The sequence below is a fragment of the Myotis daubentonii genome, chromosome 19 (assembly GCF_963259705.1).
Source record: "Myotis daubentonii chromosome 19, mMyoDau2.1, whole genome shotgun sequence".
Taxonomy (NCBI): Eukaryota; Metazoa; Chordata; class Mammalia; order Chiroptera; family Vespertilionidae; genus Myotis; species Myotis daubentonii.
This window is the reverse complement of record NC_081858.1, coordinates 27,076,358-27,095,236: the sequence shown is the minus strand read 5'-3', so window position 1 is coordinate 27,095,236 and position 18,879 is coordinate 27,076,358. Positions and strand designations below refer to the sequence as shown.

General features: G+C 59.0%; 2 gene segments (V, D, J or C); both read right to left on the bottom strand.

Annotated features, from left to right (window-relative positions):
* Positions 1-672: 672 nt before the first annotated feature.
* LOC132221909 (immunoglobulin lambda variable 7-46-like) lies at positions 673-1,303 on the bottom strand. The segment is given in 2 exon segments: positions 673-1,121; positions 1,208-1,303. Coding segments are annotated over 2 exon segments (477 nt in total).
* Positions 1,304-3,402: 2,099 nt separating this feature from the next.
* LOC132222240 (immunoglobulin lambda variable 5-39-like) lies at positions 3,403-16,735 on the bottom strand. The segment is given in 4 exon segments: positions 3,403-3,515; positions 3,684-3,836; positions 16,422-16,595; positions 16,672-16,735. Coding segments are annotated over 4 exon segments (486 nt in total).
* Between the last annotated feature and the right edge of the window lie 2,144 nt (positions 16,736-18,879).

The following is an 18,879-nucleotide window of genomic DNA, read 5'->3' as shown; positions in this document are numbered from 1 at the left end:
AGCTCAGCTCACCCCCAGGCTGAGCAGGATGGACTGTCCTGACGGGCTGTGTCCTGGAGACGCTGCCACCAAGGCCCACAGACTGAGCCACTCAGAACCAGGGAGAGGGTCCCTCTCAGGGCTGGGGTTCAAGTCTGAGGTCAAGGTCCTGGCAGGCCCGCGCACCCCAGGGGACCCAGGATAGGTGCTCTCATCTCTTTCCAGCGTCTGGAGGCTCCGTCCAACCCTGACATGGTCTCAGCTTGGGCCTCGGTCCCTGACTCTGTCCTCACAGCTGAGCCCGCGGGTCACGCGCCCAGGCCTCAGAGAGTCTGTGGGGACCTGCTCTGGGGCAGAGGGACCGGGTTTTGGAAGACACAGTGCTGTGACCCCCCTACAGGGTCCTGCCCCCCAATCTTACACGGGTGTGAAGGGAAGACGGGAAGGAAATTCTTCTAGGAGGGAGGCCCCAAATCTATTTCAAAGTGGCTCCATCTCTCCTGTTGTTCTGCTATATTGTTAAGTTTTATCTTGATTATTAAATGCCGGCCAGTGAAACTCACCCTTGACTGTGCGTGTGAGTGTGAGTGTGACTTTTCCTTCTGCTGCCCCTGTCCATTTCCTGTGAAACTGTTGGTCATATTGGCTCTTGTTTTTATAAAATGATCACAGCTGAGAAAAATTAATGAGACTGCCTGGTCTGGGGCCTCAGAGAACAGCCCTCAGAGCCACCCCAGCGGGATGCAGCCCCGTGAACAGCAGACGGGGCCCCAGAAGCAGAGGCAGCACTGAGCCCTGTGTATTTGTCCAACTTCCCCACCCGCGCCTGTCACTGTGGGGACGGCTGCTGTACCACAGGGCACAGTAGTACTCGGCCTCGTCCTCAGGCTGCGCCCCTGAGAGGGTCAGGGCAGCTTTGCCCCCTTGGATGGAGCCTGAGAACCGGGCCGGCGTCCAGGAGAGTTTATTGCTTGTGTCATAAATGAGTGTCCTGGGGACCTGGCCCGGCTTCTGCTGGATCCAGTACGGGTAGTGACCGCTGGTGACCTCTCCAGTGTTAGTGCTGCAGGTGAGAGTGACTGTCACGCCAGGGACCACGCTCTCTGAGGGCTTCTGAGTGACCACAGCCTGAGACCTGGACCCTGAAATAGAAGCAGACACATGTCAGGGATAACGAACAGAAGCAGAGGGGCCCCTCCAAAGACTGGTCTCTGAAGTGGCCTTGAACCTGGGCAGAGAGCGAGGAGGAGGAGGAGGGCAGTCCAGCTCATGGTGGAGGCTTTCCAAGGTGCCTTGGTCTCTGGCAGGTGCTGGTCACGGGTGTCCCTTTATCTCCTCCCGGCCTCCTGGGCACAGGGGGTGTTTGCTGGTCATTATGCAAATGTGAGCCCACAGGACCCTCCTGTGCTGGGTCCTGGGCCCCGTTTGAAGCTTCACTGTGAGAAGGAGGCGGGGGAGGCTGTGGGCTCTGAGTCTGTCCCTGGAGGGGAAGCACCTGCTGTCACCTCTCCCCCAGGCCATGGGCATGGGCGCAGGGCCCACTCAGAACCATGTGAGTTGGCTTCAGGCCTTGCAGCTCTGCGAAGAGCCACAGCGCCCCCTGCTGACGCCCTAGGGAATAGTCATGGTGGTGGGAACTACAGAATGAATGAATGATGGCCACTTCAAACAAACAAACAAACAATAAAACCAGGTATTTCCTCCTTCTGACTCCGTCCAGAGAGGTTCCCCTCTGTTTTCCTCTATTTTGTTTTTGGTTCTATAATTGCCCTTTGGCTGTGTTCACAGAGTCTATTAAATCCTGGGTGTCTCTTCTTCCTTTGGACTAAGAAGTGTGTGCTGCTCCTCATTATATCCGCCCCAGAACCCCCTCCTCTGGGTCGCCTCAGTGTTGGTGTCAGTAGATTCTCTTTCCTCCTTCACGTGTTTAACTTCCTGGTTTTTGACATAATGAGGGGTAATTTACACAAAATCTGTACATTTAGAAGATGCTATGAGGAGCCTCTGGGTGCCTTTCATTCTCCCTTTTTTTAATATAAATACATTTTTGTTGATTTGAGAGAGTCGGATGAAGATAGAAACATCAGTGATTACAGCGAATGGTTGATCGGCTGCCTCCTGCATGCCCCTTACGGAGGATGGAGCCTTCACCCGGGCCTGTGCCTTGACCAGAATCAAACCCAGGACCCTTCAGTCAGGAGGTCGAGGCTCTATCCACTGTGCCAAACCGGCCAGGGCTCTCAGTAATATTTTTGAAATCGGGTACAGGGTGAGCTGGTCCTGCAGGAGAGGAGGGCAGGTGCCTACTCACCCGCCCCAGAACTGGAGCTCCTCCTGGGAGCGGGTTTAATAAGTCACGTGACAGCGATTGGCCACCTCCTCCTCAGGCCAGAGACCAGGGATGGTCACAGAGGCTGTGTAAGCCTGGCTGGTAGGGCTCAGTGGTTGAGCATCAACCCAGAAACCAGGGGTCACAGTTCAAGTTCTGGTCAGGGCACAAGTCCCGGTTGCAGGCCCCATTCCCATTGTGGGGCATGCAGGAGGAAGGCGATCATTGACTCATCATTGATGTTTCTATTTCTCTCTCCCTCTCCCTTCATCTCTGAAATAGAAAATATATTTTTTTAAAAATACATGAAAAATATGTATTAAAAAAAGAAGGCATGTGCACAAATGAAGAGCAAGTGAAGAGGGCTGACCTGTGGACTGTCAATCACCTCTGTCCTAGGTCACAAGTTCCGGTAGGCGCTCAGCCTGGGAGCTGTGGGGACCGTTGCTATGGGAACGGTCAGTGTGTCTGCTGACCCAGGTTCAGGAGAAGGTGACCTGGGACCTGGGCTCATCAACAGCTTCCCAGCGGGAGGGACAGGTACCTGTTGGGAAGGCCTGCTCCCCATGGCCCACAGCCACCCACACCCTGGGGGTAGGAAAGCCCGGGGGGTGAGAGGAGAGGACACAGTCAGAGCCTGAGGCTCAGGGAACCCCACTCCCGGGACCCCCATGGGCCCGAGCGGCGTCAGCTGTGAGAGCGTCACCCCACAGACCCCGGCGCCCGCCTCCTTCCTGGAGCAGCTCAGCACCAGCCACATCCAGCTCGCTCACCCCGTCGAGACCCAAAGAGGGTTCCTGGGCCCCGGCCACCCGTTACCCTCTGACCGCCCCTCTCCCCAGTGGCCCTGAAGGTCAGGGTCCAGCAGAGGTGACGGCCAGCCCTGTGCCGGGGCTTCCTCCTGGGCCCGAGGCTCCCCCGCCCCTCGCAGCTGAGAGCCGGTCCGTGGGCACAGGGCTGGGCAGGGGCCTTGGGCGAGGAGCCGGGGACTGAGGGGTCACTGCTCTGACCTCTGGGCGCCGAGTCCGTGCTCCGGGACCAGCCGCCTGCTGGGAGGGTCCTGGGCTCTGGGAGCTGTTTCCAAAGCTGTTCCCTTATTTCATGTCAGAAACAGCCATCGCCCGGGACCTGGGCTTCTGACCCACGGAGGACAGGCCTCCTTTCAGGGACATAATGACCATTGGGTTTTGGTGTTGGGTCTGTTTTTCTGAGATTCAGAGACATGGGAGAAAACATGGAAAGTGACTCATTTTAAACCAGAAGGTACTTCCCATGTGTTTTGCACATTGGAGCTATGTTAACAGGGTCACATGTTGGGACCCAAGACTCTGGGAGGTGAAGGTTTTTGTCCCACTTCCCCATCTGTGTGTGTCACTGTGGGAAGCACTATTGTGCCAGATCGCACAGTAATAGTCGGCCTCGTCCTCAGGCTGCAGCCCCGAGATGGTCAGGAGCCCCGCATTGGCCGAGGCGTCTTTGGATCCAGAGAAGCGGCTGGGGACCCCGGAGCCCTGGTCCTTATCTGAGTCTGATTTATATCTCAAGATAAAACGGGGTGGACTCCCCGGCTTCTGCTGGTACCAGTATATCCTGTAGCTGCCAACATTGATGCTACTGCTCAGGGTGCAGGTGAGCCTGGCTGTGGCTCCCGGAGATGCAGAGAGGGAGGGCGGCTGAGTCAGCACCGGCTGGGAGAGGGACCCTGCAGACACAGACACTGTCAGTGATGGGCAGGGACCAGGGGCCGTTTCCCAGGAGCCTGAGCAGGAAGGGAAGAAGCCGGGTCCCAGGCCTGTCCCTACCTGTGCAGTGAGAGAGGAGCGCGAGGAGCAGAGGAGTCCAGGCCATGGTGCTCACAGCCCTGAGCCCACAGTGGGGCTGGGCTGCCCAGGCCTCCTTTTCTCCCCCATCCTCTGCCAGAGGAGGGGCTGCCATGCAAATGGGGGTCCCTCCAGGGACTGCCCAGCCCCTCCCTGGGTCCTGGGGCTGGAGCTCAGCTCACACCCCAGACTGAGGGGCATGGAGGTGGGCTCACCCTTGGGGGGCCCTGGGAGGAAGCACCTGCTGAGACCACACACAGGTGCCTGCTCAGGGGGCGCTGCCAGGCCCCCAAGGACAGCAGGGAGCCCACAGTGCAGGGGCCTGTGTGTGAAGGTCTCACTGAACAGCTGTGTGCTGATCACCTGGCAGTCCCACAGCGCCCCCTGCTGGTGGGAGGACACACCCTCCTCTGCCCAAAGCCCTGAGAGCCCAGCTGGCTGTGGGCTCCCAGGTCCCTGTCCTGTTCCCACACCCATGGTCGGAGCCCAGACACTGCGATGGGATCTCTGTGCTGATCCCGCAGCGTTTCACTCCCAGGTCTGCGCCTGTGTGATGAGCTCAAACAGTCACAAATGACAAATGAATGTGGTTTCTCTCCCAGTGAAGATGCTGCACAAATAAACACACAGTGAGCCTCGTGTCCAACCTCACAGGTGAGGGAGCCGCTCAGGTGTGATGAGCTCCTGGGGGCTGTTCATGTCAATGACAGAGAGGAACTTTCCAGAAATACCCTCAGGATTATATTCAAAAGAGAAGCATTCAGCAAACATTTTAAACCAAGTAAGGGATCAAATCATACTCATCTGATTGGAGTTAGTGATTTATTAAAAATAAATAAAAACCAACAATGGTTTGGTGGGCTTCACATTTACTGGTGGAGCCTGTAGCTCATGGGTTTTTTTATATTTCAGGAAAAGCCTTTATGTTCCAACAGTTGTATGTGCTGCTCTCTGTGACCAACGTTGTCTTTGGTGTCCTACAATGTGCTTATATATATTTTTTAAATTCCCTGCCTGTCCTTTCGTGCATGTTTCCTCATTTGAGGCAGAAGCTAAAGGGGATGGTGAGGAGCTGGCAGACGTGGTGACTGACACGCTCCCCACACGTACGACGCGTCCCACAGCAGCATGTGAGCTCCTGGGGGGAGGGCATTGCCCCAAAGACCAGGAGCCACACTGTGGCCGTCACTCCTCAGGGCTCAGGGGCCCCGAGAGGAGCCGCCAGTGACTCACAGGAGGAGTGAGCGTCAGAGCTCAGCACTGAGGGGGGGACAGCGGTTGTGCCCAAGGACCCCGGTGGGCGCTGCGGCCTGAGACCCCGGGGCCGGGCACAGGAACAGGGGGGCCTCTCTGTGCACAAAGGCCTTAGCCATTCCCACTGAGCATCAGGGAGGAGGGGGCCCGGCCGGGGAAGGTCCTGGACACAGTCACTGACCCTGAGAGTGACGCAGGGGCCCTCGTCGGGGTTCAGGTCTGAAGTGACCACAGATGGTCCCCCAGCTCAGACCTGGACTCAGGGCCAAGGGGCTCAGTGTCCCCGCTGATGGGGATGGGCCTCCTGTTTGGTGTCAGGCCTTGTGTCCAGGGGGAGGCTGCTGTGAGGGCCTGTGAGGGGAGAGGGAAGGAGGCCCATTCATGCTCCAGGGGCTGCCCTGGGACCTGGATCCTGTTGTGGACAGAAATAGAAGCAGAGGCACTGGCTGAGCCTGAGTGGCAGGTGCTGGGGCGCCCCTCCTGGCAGGTGAGAAGGGCTCCCTGTGGCCTCAGTCCCACAGGCAGGGCTCTGGGTGGGCACTGGGGCTGCGGACAAAGGAGGGGCCTGGCAGGAAGTAGTGGCCTCAGTGCCCGCCCAGCAGGGCTCCCGGAGCCCGAGTTGCCAGACTTGTCCCAGGGAGCGGATCAGGGACCACCAGGGTGCCTGCTCTCTGGCTGGATGGGGGTCCCAGGCTGTGTGGGGAGCCCCAGGTCACAGCACACACAGGGGCCTTCCTGAGGGGCTCTGACGCAGGCACAGCTGGACTCGGGGCCCTGGGTCTGCCCTGCCCCGTCCTGGCCGCCCAGGCAGGCGCCCCCCAGATGCACAGGAAGGTCTGCTTAAGCTGAGACACGCACACCGAGTGCTGCTGCCTCGGGCGGCTTGACGGGCAGGTTAAAAGGGTGGGGACAGGTTTTGCAGTCAAAGTCCCCTGGGGGGGCCACAGTGCCCAGTTTCGGGTCACCCACCAAAGGCACAGCCATCTTCTCAGAGGATGGGGCTGCCCCGGGCCCCACTGCAGCGGGACAGCGGGTTTTTGTCTCTCTTCCCCACAGGCCTGCAGCACCGTGCGAGTACCAAGACTGCTGTCATAGGACTGGCAGAAATAGGCGGCCTCGTCCTCGGCCTGCAGCCCCGTGATGGTCAGGGAGCCTGAGCTGCCAGACTTGGAGCCAGAGAATCGGTCTGGGACCCCTGAGGGTCGGTTGCTACTCTCATAGATGAGGAGTTTGGGGGCCTTTTCTGGGAGCTGCTGGTACCAGTGCACATAGTAACCCCCAATATTGGAGCTGCTTCCAGTGCAGGAGATGGTGACCCTCTCGCCCGGGGACCCCGACACTGAGTTTGGCTGAGTCAGCACAGACTGGGCCCAGGATCCTGCAAGAGGGGGAGACACAGAGAGGGTGAGTCTGGGTCTAGAGACAAGAGGAGGAAGCAGGGCCCATGCCTCTTCCCAAGGCTCCTTCCCCTGTCCCCTTATCCAGTCACCTGTGCAGTGAGCCCGGAGGGTGAGGAGGAGAGGGGCCCAGGCCATGGTGGAGGTCATCCCTGAGTCCTGCCCCCTGAGGCCCCACAGCTGAAGCAGAGCTCCCCACACCTCTCCCTTCCCCTCTTCATAGTCTGGGGGAGGGAGGGCCCACTCATGCAAATGAGGACCCCCTGGTTTTGATCCCTCCCTGGGCCCTGGGTCTGGTCCCTGTGCCTGAGGAAGGCAGGGTGAGGGCAGAGGTGGGGCTGTGTGGGGCCCAGAGGGTGGCAAGGTCACAGCTGTGAGCCCTGAGCACAGGGCACCAGGCAGGGCCAGGGTACAGGTTGCAGCTCTGATGAGCCCAGCCCTTCAGCAGCAGCCCCTGAGTGCCCCCTGGTGCCCAGGCCTGGATGCACCACTGTGTCCCCTGCTGACTGAGCCCATGAGGGACAGGTCCTGCCTCCCCCAGCTCTGTGCTCTGACCCCCTGGCTCAGGGCGTCCAGGTGCCCCCTGAGGTGGCCTCCTCATCCCCTCAGGACTCTCTCTATGTCCCCTCCGCCTCCTCCTGGGAGTCTGGGCCCGTCTCCCTGGCTGTTCATGGTCAGAGCTGAGCTGGTGTCACTTAGGGAACTTTCCTCCCAGGATCAGGGCCAGAGCAGCGACCGTCCCCAGGAGGCGAGGTCCCTAATTGTCAGGGCACAGTTTTATTTTTTTATGTGATTCCTCCCCGGTTAGAAATTAATCACTCTCTTCCCAGCACATAAATACTATTCTCTCAGTGTCCTTCCCTTTGTCCAGTGGATTATACATATTGCGTTTCTGCACATGCTTTTCGGTCCAGCTTTACCTAGTAACTCTCCTCCTCACTGATAGGGACATTGAATATAATATCTCCCACTCGTCTGTTTTCTGTCCGTAGGAGAGTCTGTGTCTGATTGTCTGACTGAGACTCACTGTGACCCCAGCTCCCTGGACACAGGAGGGGAAGGGACAGTGACAGCACCACCGGGACCAGGGCCTGTGAGGGGGAGATACTGATTGATGACCTCACGGTGACCTGGGGGAGCACTTTTGGGGATGGAAGGAGAAGGAGTAGCACGGTGGGTTGTTCTATCTGAGGTCATGTACTCGCCCCGGGGCCTGTCCCCCCTGAGGGAGGTGGGGGAGGCAGAGGCTCCAAGGAGAGGGGGTCAGCGTCTCCATGGCAGCCATGAGCCTGCCTCCCAGGTCCTCCCTCTGGGAAAGGGAGGCCAGGCTGTGGGGTTGGAGCTGTTTCTCACTTTCCTGGGGGAACTGGACCTCAGGTCACTGCCCCCTGATGGCAGTGGCTGCGGCTTTTATGGGACCTGAATGTGTCAGGACAATGGGGAGGTCAGGGGTCAGAGCTGGTCATGGTGAGGCAGGAACTATCTTGCAGGTTTCCCTGCTGGGTTTCCAGACCCAAATGCACTAGTGAGGAGGGTGGGGCAGAGGGAGGCCCAGGGGCCCATGAGGGGAACTTCCTGTCTGTGTTCGCTCTGATCTGGACCCACACCTCCCAGCCATGGGGTCAGCAGGGGATGGAGCCCAGTTCCCGCTCCTGGGAGCTCAGAGGTCCTTGGCGATGTCTCAGGAGAAAGAGCAAATCCCTGCTCTGAGCAGGTGGCCGAGCTCAAGGAGGGTCCTAGGCCCGAGCCAGGCACTGGGGGCTGCCAGGCCTCCTTCCCTCCCGCCCTCGGCCAGAGGAGGGGCCGTCCCTGCAGATGTGGTCCCTCCAGGGACTGACTGCCCCCTGAGCCCTGGGGCTGCAGCTCAGCTCACCCCCAGGCTGAGCAGGATGGACTGTCCTGACGGGCTGTGACCTGGAGACGCTGCCAAAAAGGCCCACAGTCTGAGCCCCTCAGAGCCAGGGAGAGGGTCCCTCTCAGGGGTGGGGCTCAATTCTGAGGTCAAGGTGCTGCGAGGCCCGTGCTCCCAGGGGGGCCCCGATAGGTGCTCTCATCTCTTTCCAGCGTCTGGAGGCTCCGTCCAACCCTGACATGGTCTCAGCTTGAGGCTCGGTCCTTGACTCTGTCCTCACAGCTGAGCCCGCGGGTCACGCGCCCAGGCCTCAGAGAGTCTGTGGGAACCTGCTCTGGGGCAGAGGGACCGGGTTTTGGAAGACACGGTGCTGTGACCCCCCTACAGGGTCCTGCCCCCCAACCTCACACGAATGTGAAGGGAAGACATCTTCTGGGAGGGAGGCCCCACGTGCATTTCAAAGTGTCTTTGTTTCCATTGTTTTTTTATGATATTGTTTTGTCTCAGTTATGAACGACAGGCCCAGCTAAATTCAGACTTAACTGTGTGTGAGTGAGTGTGAGTGTACATTCCTTTTGCTGCTCCTGTCCATTCCCCGTGAGATTGTTGAAGTACGGCTTGCACATGAACAACTCATCTCACAATGGGCATTAGTCATGAGGCCCGTGGGGAGACCGAGGTTTTTGTCCCACTTCCCCATCTGTGTGTGTCACTGTGGGAAATATTATTTTCTCCAGACAGACAGTAATAGTCGGCCTCGTCCTCAGGCTGCAGCCCCGAGATGGTCAGGAGCCCCGCTTTGGCCGAGGCGTCTTTGGATCCAGAGAAGCGGCTGGGGACCCCGGAGCCCTGGTGCTTATTTGAGTCTGATTGATAGGCCAGGAGGTACCGGGGAGGGCTCCCTGGCTTCTGCTGGTACCAGGCTATCCCGTAAGCACTAAAAGAATAGGAAGCGCCACTCAGCGTGCAGGTGAGTCTGGCTGTGGCTCCCGGAGATGCAGACAGGGAGGGCGGCTGAGTCACCACAAACTGGGAGAGGGACCCTGCAGACACAGACACTTGTCAGCGATGGGCAGGGACAAGGGGATGTTTCCCAGGAGCCTGAGCAGGAAGGGAAGAAGCCGGGTCCCAGGCCGGTCCCTACCTGTGCAGTGAGAGAGGAGCGCGAGGAGCAGAGGAGTCCAGGCCATGGTGCTCACAGCCCTGAGCCCACAGTGGGGCTGGGCTGCCCAGGCCTCCTTTTCTCCCCCACCCTCTGCCAGAGGAGGGGCTGCCATGCAAATGGGGGTCCCTCCAGGGACTGCCCAGCCTCTCCCTGGGCCCTAGGCCTGGAGCTCAGCTCACACCCCAGACTGAGGAGCATGGAGGTGGGCTCACCCCTTGGGGGCCCTGGGAGGAAGCACCTGCTGAGACCACACAAGGGTCCCTGATCCGGGGGCGCTACCAGCCAGAGAGGACACAGCTGCTGAGTCCCCTGCAGGTGTCACAGGGCTCAGCCTCTGAGTGAATGGTCCTCCCCAAGCTGCAGGGTGAGGCCCACAGAGCGGTCCCCCAGCGCCCCTGCTGGTCACAGTCACAGCTTCAGGTCACTCTGTGCACAGGTGTGAGGGCTCCTTCCCAGCTGCTGTCACCCTGACACACTGCAGTGATGACTGTGGTGCTTCAGTCCCAGGGTCCTCTTTTGGGAAAGGTCAAAGTGCACGTCAATAACATAATAATCGGGTCTCACTCTCAATGAGGCTGTTGCAAAGCTAAGGCACAGTGAGCGTCTCACCCAGCAGCACAGGGAGGGGGCAGGGGGGCCGGTGTGAAGGGCTCACAGGGGCTGCTCACTACATTAGGAGGCGGGTCCGGTGGCGGGAGAGGCGTCTGTCCCCTTTCTTCCTGCGGGGACACGACCCTCGGCTGCGGGGCCTTCGGCCTCAGGAAGCACAGGGCAGGGTGAGCACCAGCCTCCCTGCTTCTGCGCTGACAGCACAGCCTGCCCCCCAGCTCCCTGCGGCCCCGGCTCCTCCCTGGGGGGGGGCAGGAGAGTGGGCACATTTACAGGAAAAGGGCGACTGCGTGGACTCTGCTCATCTGAGCGAAATGTGTGGGGGGGCTTGGTCCTGACGTTCTTAGAAAAGAGTGTTCTCAGGAACAAGAAAATAGCTGGTTGCACCCCAAAGGGGGCAGGTAGGGCCTCGGGACGCAGGAGGAGGAACAATTACATTAATAGCTCCCGTGTGCAAACAGGCAAAGGAGATCGGACTCATCCTCTTTGGAAAAATCAGTAATTGTCCTGTCCCATTGAAGAGACTGGCTGAGGCTGTGAGGAGCGGACAGCCTCAGGTGGGAGGTGAGAGAGGGAACAGGACTCTGAAGGGATTCGATGCTGATTATCTCCTGTGACTCACCCTCCCCAGAGACGGAGGCCTGGGGGACGGAACTGCAGCAGGAACTTGTCACTTTTCCCTGAAACCCTCAGTGAGGATGGAGTTAAGAGCTGAGGAGCCCGAGGGAGAGGAGGGGGTGAGGGAGCAGCAGCAGAGGAGGGAGGAGAGGGAGGGAGGGTGTCACTGAGAGTCTGTGCTGCTTGTGACCAACCTTCTGTGGGTTTGATCAGAGAAGGAGAAGGTGGTGTCCATGACCAGGGTGAACACTACCATATCACACATGACGGGTCAGTAGTGACACAGGGTTCACACACATGACATTAATGTGTGGGGAGCATGGCTGTCTGGGTGACCATGTGCAGGTGCAGACACAGGATGTGAGCTGATAGGAAACATTCGCTGGTCTCTGCCCCTGGCCCCGGCCCAGGCTCCTGAACCCTTGTCACTCCCTGGGGGGCGGGCGGCCTTTGCTGATGAGGGGACGCTGGGTGGGCTCCTGGGGAGGACGGGCCACTGATGAGGCCGGGGGGGATCAGAAGCTTGGAAGCCTCACACCTGCCCCCCATTCGCTTGAAGGGGAGAGGGCTCAGGTGCTGTTAGCAAATTCAAGGAACACAATGGAGGGATCCTGGGAACCTTCGCTGTATCGCCAAGAGGTTGTGTGAAACCTGGGACCTCCCACCTGTGAGTGGCACCTGACCTGCGGGCAGTCAGAGGGACTGGCCCTTTAACTGTGGGTCTGACACCGTCTCTGGGCTGATAGTGTGAGGACTGAGAGCTCCTGTGGGACATCAGCTGGTGTCAGAAAATTGCTGTCGGGAACCATGTCCCCACACATTGGGGACCAGAAGGGTCAGGAGTGAAGTTTTTTTGAGGAGAAAACAAGATAAACATTAGAAAAGAATGTGAATGAATATATAAATATATTTTAAAATATTCACTCAGCCTAGCAGTATGGCTCAGTGGTTGAGCGTCGACCTCTGAACCAGGAGGTCATGGTTGGATACCAGGTCAGAGCACAGGCTCAGGTTGTGGGCTGGTTCCTCAGTAAGGGGGCGTGCAGGGGGCAGCTCATCAATGATGGCCTCTGTTTATTGGTGTTTCTATCTCTCTATTCTTTCCCTTCCTCTCTGAAAACAGTAAAAATATATTTTAAAATGATTTAATGAAAATATTCACTCGGTTTCCCCAGCAATAAATGTGCTCATGACAATGCCTGTGAAATAGGGCTGTGCTGAGAAGGAAGCTCTGACGTACAGTAAGCACCTAGGAAGCTCTCAGTAGGTGTTAGCTCTCAGGATAATGATGAAGTTATTGCTTATTTCCGTGGCACCTTAGGTCGCCATAACGGACGAAGAGGATTCTGGGGTGTGACTTCGATCTGTCCAGACTCCAGTGGAGATGAGCTGCAGCAACATAATTACATTCCTTCTTGTTAGAATTTCCCCAGACACGGGGGTGGGCTGGGCTCTATGACCACCCGCGTGTGCCCCTGGGACGCCTGTGCTGCTGCCACATCCTGTGCGACCTCCCTCCTCCCGGGGACACAGGTCCCTGCAGAGGAGCCCCGTGACAGAGGCCCCCACGGACGCTCCTCGCTGAAGGGAGGCTCAGAGCCACCACCTCCTGGCCCAGGGGTTTTGGTCTCACTTCCTCGTCATCTGAGACACTGTGGGTAATAAACACTGCTCCCACTGCTATAGTATGCAGCACAGTAATAGTCAGCATCGTCCTCAGGCTGCAGCCCCGAGATGGTCAGGAGCCCTGCATTGGCTGAGGCGTCTTTGGATCCAGAGAAGCGGCTGGGGACCCCGGAGCCCTGGTGCTTTTGTGAGTCTGTGTGGTAGTATAGGAGGTACCGGAGACGGCTCCCTGGCTTCTGCTGGTACCAGGATATAGCATGGTTGCCAACACTGAAGCCACTGCTCAGGGTGCAGGTGAGTCTGGCTGTGGCTCCCGGAGATGCAGACAGGGAGGGCGGCTGAGTCACTTCAGGCTGCTGGGAGAGGGACCCTGCGGACACAGACACTGTCAGTGATGGGCAGGGACCAGGGGACGTTTCCCAGGAGCCTGAGCAGGAAGGGAAGAAGCCAGGTCCCAGGCCTGTCCCTACCTGTGCAGTGAGAGAGGAGCGCGAGGAGCAGAGGAGTCCAGGCCATGGTGCTCACAGCCCTGAGCCCACAGTGGGGCTGGGCTGCCCAGGCCTCCTTTTCTCCCCACCCTCTGCCAGAGGAGGGGCTGCCATACAAATGGGGGTCCCTCCAGGGACTGCCCAGCCCCTCCCTGAGCCCTGGGGCTGGAGCTCAGCTCACACCCCAGACTGAGGGGCATGGAGGTGGGCTCACCCTGGGGGGCCCTGGGAGGAAGCACCTGCTGAGACCACACAAGGGTCCCTGATCCGGGGGCGCTGCCAGGCCTGAGAGGACACAGCTGCTGAGTCCCCTGCAGGTGCCACAGGGCTCAGCCTCTGAGTGAATGGTCCTCCCCAAGCTGCAGGGTGAGGCCCACAGAGCGGTCCCCCAGCGCCCCCTGCTGGTCACAGTCACAGCTTCAGGTCTCTCTGTGCACAGGTGTGAGGGCTCCTTCCCAGCTGCTGTCACCCTGACACACTGCAGTGATGACTGTGGTGCTTTAGTTCCAGGGTCCTCTTTTGGGAAAGGTCAAAGTGCAGGTCAATAACATAATAATCGGGTCTCACTCTCAATGAGGCTGTTGCAAAGTTCATGCACAGCGAGCGTCTCACCCAGCAGCACAGGGAGGGGGCAGGGGGGCCGGTGTGAAGAGCTCACAGGGGCTGCTCACTACGGTAGGAGCCGGGTCCGGTGGCAGGAGAGGCGTCTCTCCCCTTTCCTCCCTGCGGGGACAGGACCCTCAGCTGCGGGGCCTTCGGCCTCAGGAAGCACAGGGCAGGGTGAGCACCAGCCCCCCTGCTTCTGCGCTGACAGCACAGCCTGCCCCCCAGCTCCCTGCGGCCCCGGCTCCTCCCTGGGGGTGGGGTGGGCAGGAGAGTGGGTACATTTACAGGAAAAGGGCGACTGCGTGGACTCTGCTCATCTGAGCGAAATGTGTGTGGGGGGACTTGGTCCTGACGTTCTTAGAAAAGAGTGTTCTCAGGAACAAGAAAATAGCTGGTTGCACCCCAAAGGGGGCAGGTAGGTTCTCGGGACGCGGGAGGAGGAACAATTACATTAATAGCTCCCGTGTGCAACCAGGCAAAGGAGATCGGACTCATCCTCTTTGGAAAAATCAGTAATTGTCCTGTCACCTTGAAGAGACTGGCTGAGGCTGTGAGGAGCGGACAGCCTCAGGTGGGAGGTGAGAGAGGGAACAGGACTCTGAAGGGAGTCGATGCTGATTATCTCCTGTGACTCACCCTCCCCAGAGACGGAGGCCTGGGGGACAGAACTGCTGCAGGAACTTGTCACTTTTCCCTGAAACCCTCAGTGAGGATGGAGTTAAGAGCTGAGGAGCCCGAGGGAGAGGAGGCGGTGAGGGAGCAGCAGCAGAGGAGGGAGGAGAGGGAGGGAGGGTGGCACTGAGAGTCTGTGCTGGTTGTGACCAACCTTCTGTGGGTTTGATCAGAGAAGGAGAAGGTGGTGTCCATGACCAGGGTGGACACTAACATATCAGACAGGATGGGTCAGTGGTGACACAGGGTTCACACACATGACATTAATGTGTGGGGAGCATGGCTGTCTGGGTGACCATGTGCAGGTGCAGACACAGGATGTGAGCTGATAGGAAACATTCGCTGGTCTCGGCCCCTGGCCCAGGCACAGGCTCCTGAACCCTTGTCACTCCCTGGGGGACGGGCGGCCTTTGCTGATGAGGGGACGCTGGGTGGGCTCCTGGGGAGGACGGGCCACTGGAGAGGCCCGGGGTGATTAGAAGCTTGGAAGCCTCACACCTGCCCCCCATTTGCTTGAAGGGGAGAGGGCTCAGGTGCTGTTAGCAAATTCATTGAACCCAAGGGAGGGATCCTGGGAACCTTCGCTGTATCGCCAAGTGGTTGTGTGAAACCTGGAACCTCCCTCCTGTGAGTGGCACCTGACCTGCGGGCAGTCAGAGGGACTGGCCCTTTAACTGTGGGTCTGACACCGTCTCTGGGCGGATAATGTGAGGACTGAGAGCTGCAGGACATCAGCTGGTGTCAGAGAATTGCTGTCGGGAAGAAACTCCCCACACACTGGGGACCAGAGGGGTCAGGAGTGAAGTTTTCTTGAGGAGAAAACAAGATAACCATTAGAAAAGATCATGAGTGAATATTTAAAAGTATTCACTAAGCCCAGCCAGTGTGGCTTTGGTTGAGCGTCGACCTGTGAACCAGGAGGTCAGGGTTCGATTCCAGGTCAGGGCACAGGCCCGGGTTGCGGACTGAATCCTCAGTGTGTGGCGTGCAGACGGCAGCTAATCAGTGGTTGCCTCTCTCTTTTTTTTTTTTTTTTTAAAATATATTTTATTCATTTTTTACAGAGAGGAAGGGAGAGAGACAGAGAGTCAGAAACATCGATGAGAGAGAAACACCGATCAGCTGCCTCCTGCACATCTCCCACTGGGGATGTGCCCGCAACCCAGGTACATGCCCTTGACCGGAATCGAACCTGGGACCCTTCAGTCCGCAGGCCGACGCTCTATCCACTGAGCCAAACCGGTTTCGGCAATGGTTGCCTCTCTTCATTGGTGTTTCTATCTCTCTCTTCTTTGCCGTTCCTCTCTGAAAGCAGTGACAATATATTTTAAAAATGTTTTAATGAAAATATTCACTCGGTTTCCCCAGCAATAAACGCGCTCATGACAATGCCTGTGAAATAGGGCTGTGCTGAGAAGGAAGCTCTGACGTACAGTAAGCACCTAGGAAGCTCTCAGTAGGTGTTAGCTCTCAGGATAATGATGAAGTTATTGCTTCTCTCAGTGGCATCTTAGGTCGCCATACGGACGAAGAGGATTCTGGGATGTGGCTTTGATCTGTCCAGACTCCAATGAAGATGAGCTGCAGGAACATAATTACATTCCTTCTTGTTAGAATTTCCCCAGACACGGGGGGTGGGCTGGGCTCCATGACCAGCCGCGTGTGCCCCTGGGACGCCTGTGCTGCTGCCACATCGTGTGCGACCTCCCTCCTCCCGGGGACACAGGTCCCTGCAGAGGAGCCCCGTGACAGAGGCCCCCACGGACGCTCCTCGCTGAAGGGAGGCTCAGAGCCACCACCTCCTGGCCCAGGGGTTTTTGTCTCACTTCCTCGTCATCTGAGACACTGTGGGTAACTGTAGCTGCTCCCACTCTTATAGAACACAGCACAGTAATAGTCGGCCTCGTCCTCAGGCTGCAGCCCCGAGATGGTCAGGAGCCCTGCATTGGCTGAGGCATCTTTGGATCCAGAGAAGCGGCTGGGGACCCCGGTTCCCAAGCTTGTACTTGTGTAGTAGTACAGCAGGTACCGGGGACGGCTCCCTGGCTTCTGCTGGTACCAGTATATAGTGTAGCTGCCAACATTGAAGCCACTGCTCAGGGTGCAGGTGAGTGTGGCTGTGGCTCCCAGAGATGCAGAAAGGGAGGGCGGCTGAGTCAGCACCGGCTGGGAGAGGGACCCTGCGGACACAGACACATGGGAGTGAGAAGAAGGGTCGGGGGTCAGGCGCTCCGGGTCCCCAAGACCTGTGGCTACCTGTGCAGTGAGCGAGGAGCACGAGGAGCACAGGGGTCCAGGCCATGGTGAGCGCAGCCCGTTCCCAGGACGCGGAGCTGGGGCTGCACTGCCCAGGCCTCTTATCCCGCCCTGGCCACAGAGAAGGGGCTGCTCATGCAAATGTGTCCCCGCCCCACCCTCTCCCCCAGGGGCGCTGACAGGGTCTGGGCCTGGTGCAGGGAGGCCAGCCGGGTGCACTGGTTTCCCGTGGGAGGGGCTGGGAGGAAGCAGCTGCTGGAGGCGCCCACAGCCACGGGGGGCGGAGCCCACACTCCCAGAGAGGACTCAGGCCTCACAGGAACCCCAGAGCCAGCCCTGGGGCCTCCTGGCAGAGACCAGGTCCAGGCAAACCCCAGAGACGGGCTCACAGCTCCCCCTGCTGGTCCCAGCGGGAACCACCCCTTCCTTTCAGCCACTCCAGCTCCTCCCCTTCACCTGTTTACTGGAGAACCCATGCCCAAGGGGGTCGCGACCCACAGGTTGAGAACCGCTGCATTATATTAAGGGAACCATTCACACAGGACCCAAGTGCAAGGGACCTGGAAACTCCGGGGAGTCCGGTCGCTGGGGGTCACAGGGGTGGGGGTGCGCCGACGGCTTCCCAGCCCAGCTCAGGCCAGAGCACCGAGAGGGACCATGCAGCCACCTGCAGGCGCTGAGTCTCCCTAAGCGGGAAGAGAAGACAGCGCGAGGCTGGCCTGTGCCAGGGAGAGGAGCAGGGGACAGTGGAGGTGCTCGGTGACCATCTGCGGGGATCCTCAGCCCGCACCTGTGCAAAGACAAGGGGAGGAGGAGGGGACCCCGGCCCGGCCTCGAGTGTCCTCGGAGTTGGGTTCCTACCACTTCCTGCCCCTTCACGGTCCTGTCACAACTTTGTGGGATGAACCTTCATCGTCGGAATGTTCCTGAACTTCGGACGTCCCCGGCTTCATGGGCACCGGCCCGACCCTTAGGCCACCCTAAGGTGAAGAAGGCCTGGCCGGCTTGGCTCCGTGGATGGAGCGTCGCCCTGCAGACTGAAGGGCTCCGGGTTCGATTCCGGTCAAGGGCACGTACGTACCTTGGCTGCAGGCTCCCGGCCCTGGTCGGGTCATATGGGGGAACCAGTCGATGTGTCTCTCTCCCATCAGTGTTTCTCTCTCCCTCTCCCTCCCCCTCCCCCTCTCTCTAACAATCAATGGGATAAGTATTTTTGAGTGAGGATAAAGAATTAAAACAAGATGAAGAAGAGAGGTGGCTCTTCCAGGACCTGCCTCGGGTGGGGAAGCCGCCCCGGCGACCCTGGTGCACAAGGAGGCCACACAGTCACCTCTCCCTCTGGGAAGGACTCTTTGCTTCCTCTGAGCCTCGGAGGGAAGGAGCCGGCCCGCAGCCAGGCGCAGGGAGCAGAGGGAGAGGGAGGGCACTGCACTGGGTGCTGGTCCCGGCAGATGAGTGAGGAGTCAGCGGGGCCCACTGACCCACCAGGCACTCAGACAGCCATGGCGGAGAGAGCTCCTCGCCCCCACCAGTTCCTAGAGGCTGGGAGTGTCTTGGGTGCCACTGGATTGGGGACTGGGGGGCTCCCGTGGGAGAATGCGGTGTGACAGAAGGTTTTATTCCCGTGGAATCAAACCCCTGAGTCCCCAAGGCCCCATTCCCCTTTGTCCCACCAGAATCAAGTCCCAGGTCCGTCTCAGCGGGGCCGGCTCTCCGCCAGGGCCCGGATGCCCATCCCCGTTGGCCACAGGCCCGGCCCAGCATCAGGCCGGCTTAGGCTGCTCCCGCCGTGGTCCGTCCGTTCCCTGCCTGTGGGTCTGCAGGGCCACGTGGCTGGGGAGGAAACACGGGCAGGGGCGACGCCAAAGGAACAAGAGAGCCAAGAGCCCAGAGAGAGAGAGAGAGAGAGAGAGAGAGAGAGAGAGAGAGCTCCTTGGTCCAGGGGATTGTGTGCTCCCCAGTTTTCTCGGGCTTGCATTGGCCCTGCCCCCTCTGGCCAATGATTTCTGTTCCCAGGTTTGACGGACAGGCACCTTTGCAATGTCTCCCCAACATCCCTATCCCTATGTATGGGTTTATCTCCTCTTTGTCCAGACACCCTCCCAACCTGCTCCTCCCCCCCCCCGTCCCCCCCACTCGCCTTGGTCCACAGGGAATGTGGGAGGTGCCCTGCGGAGGGCAGATGGCAGCCTCCTGGTGAAGGGCCTG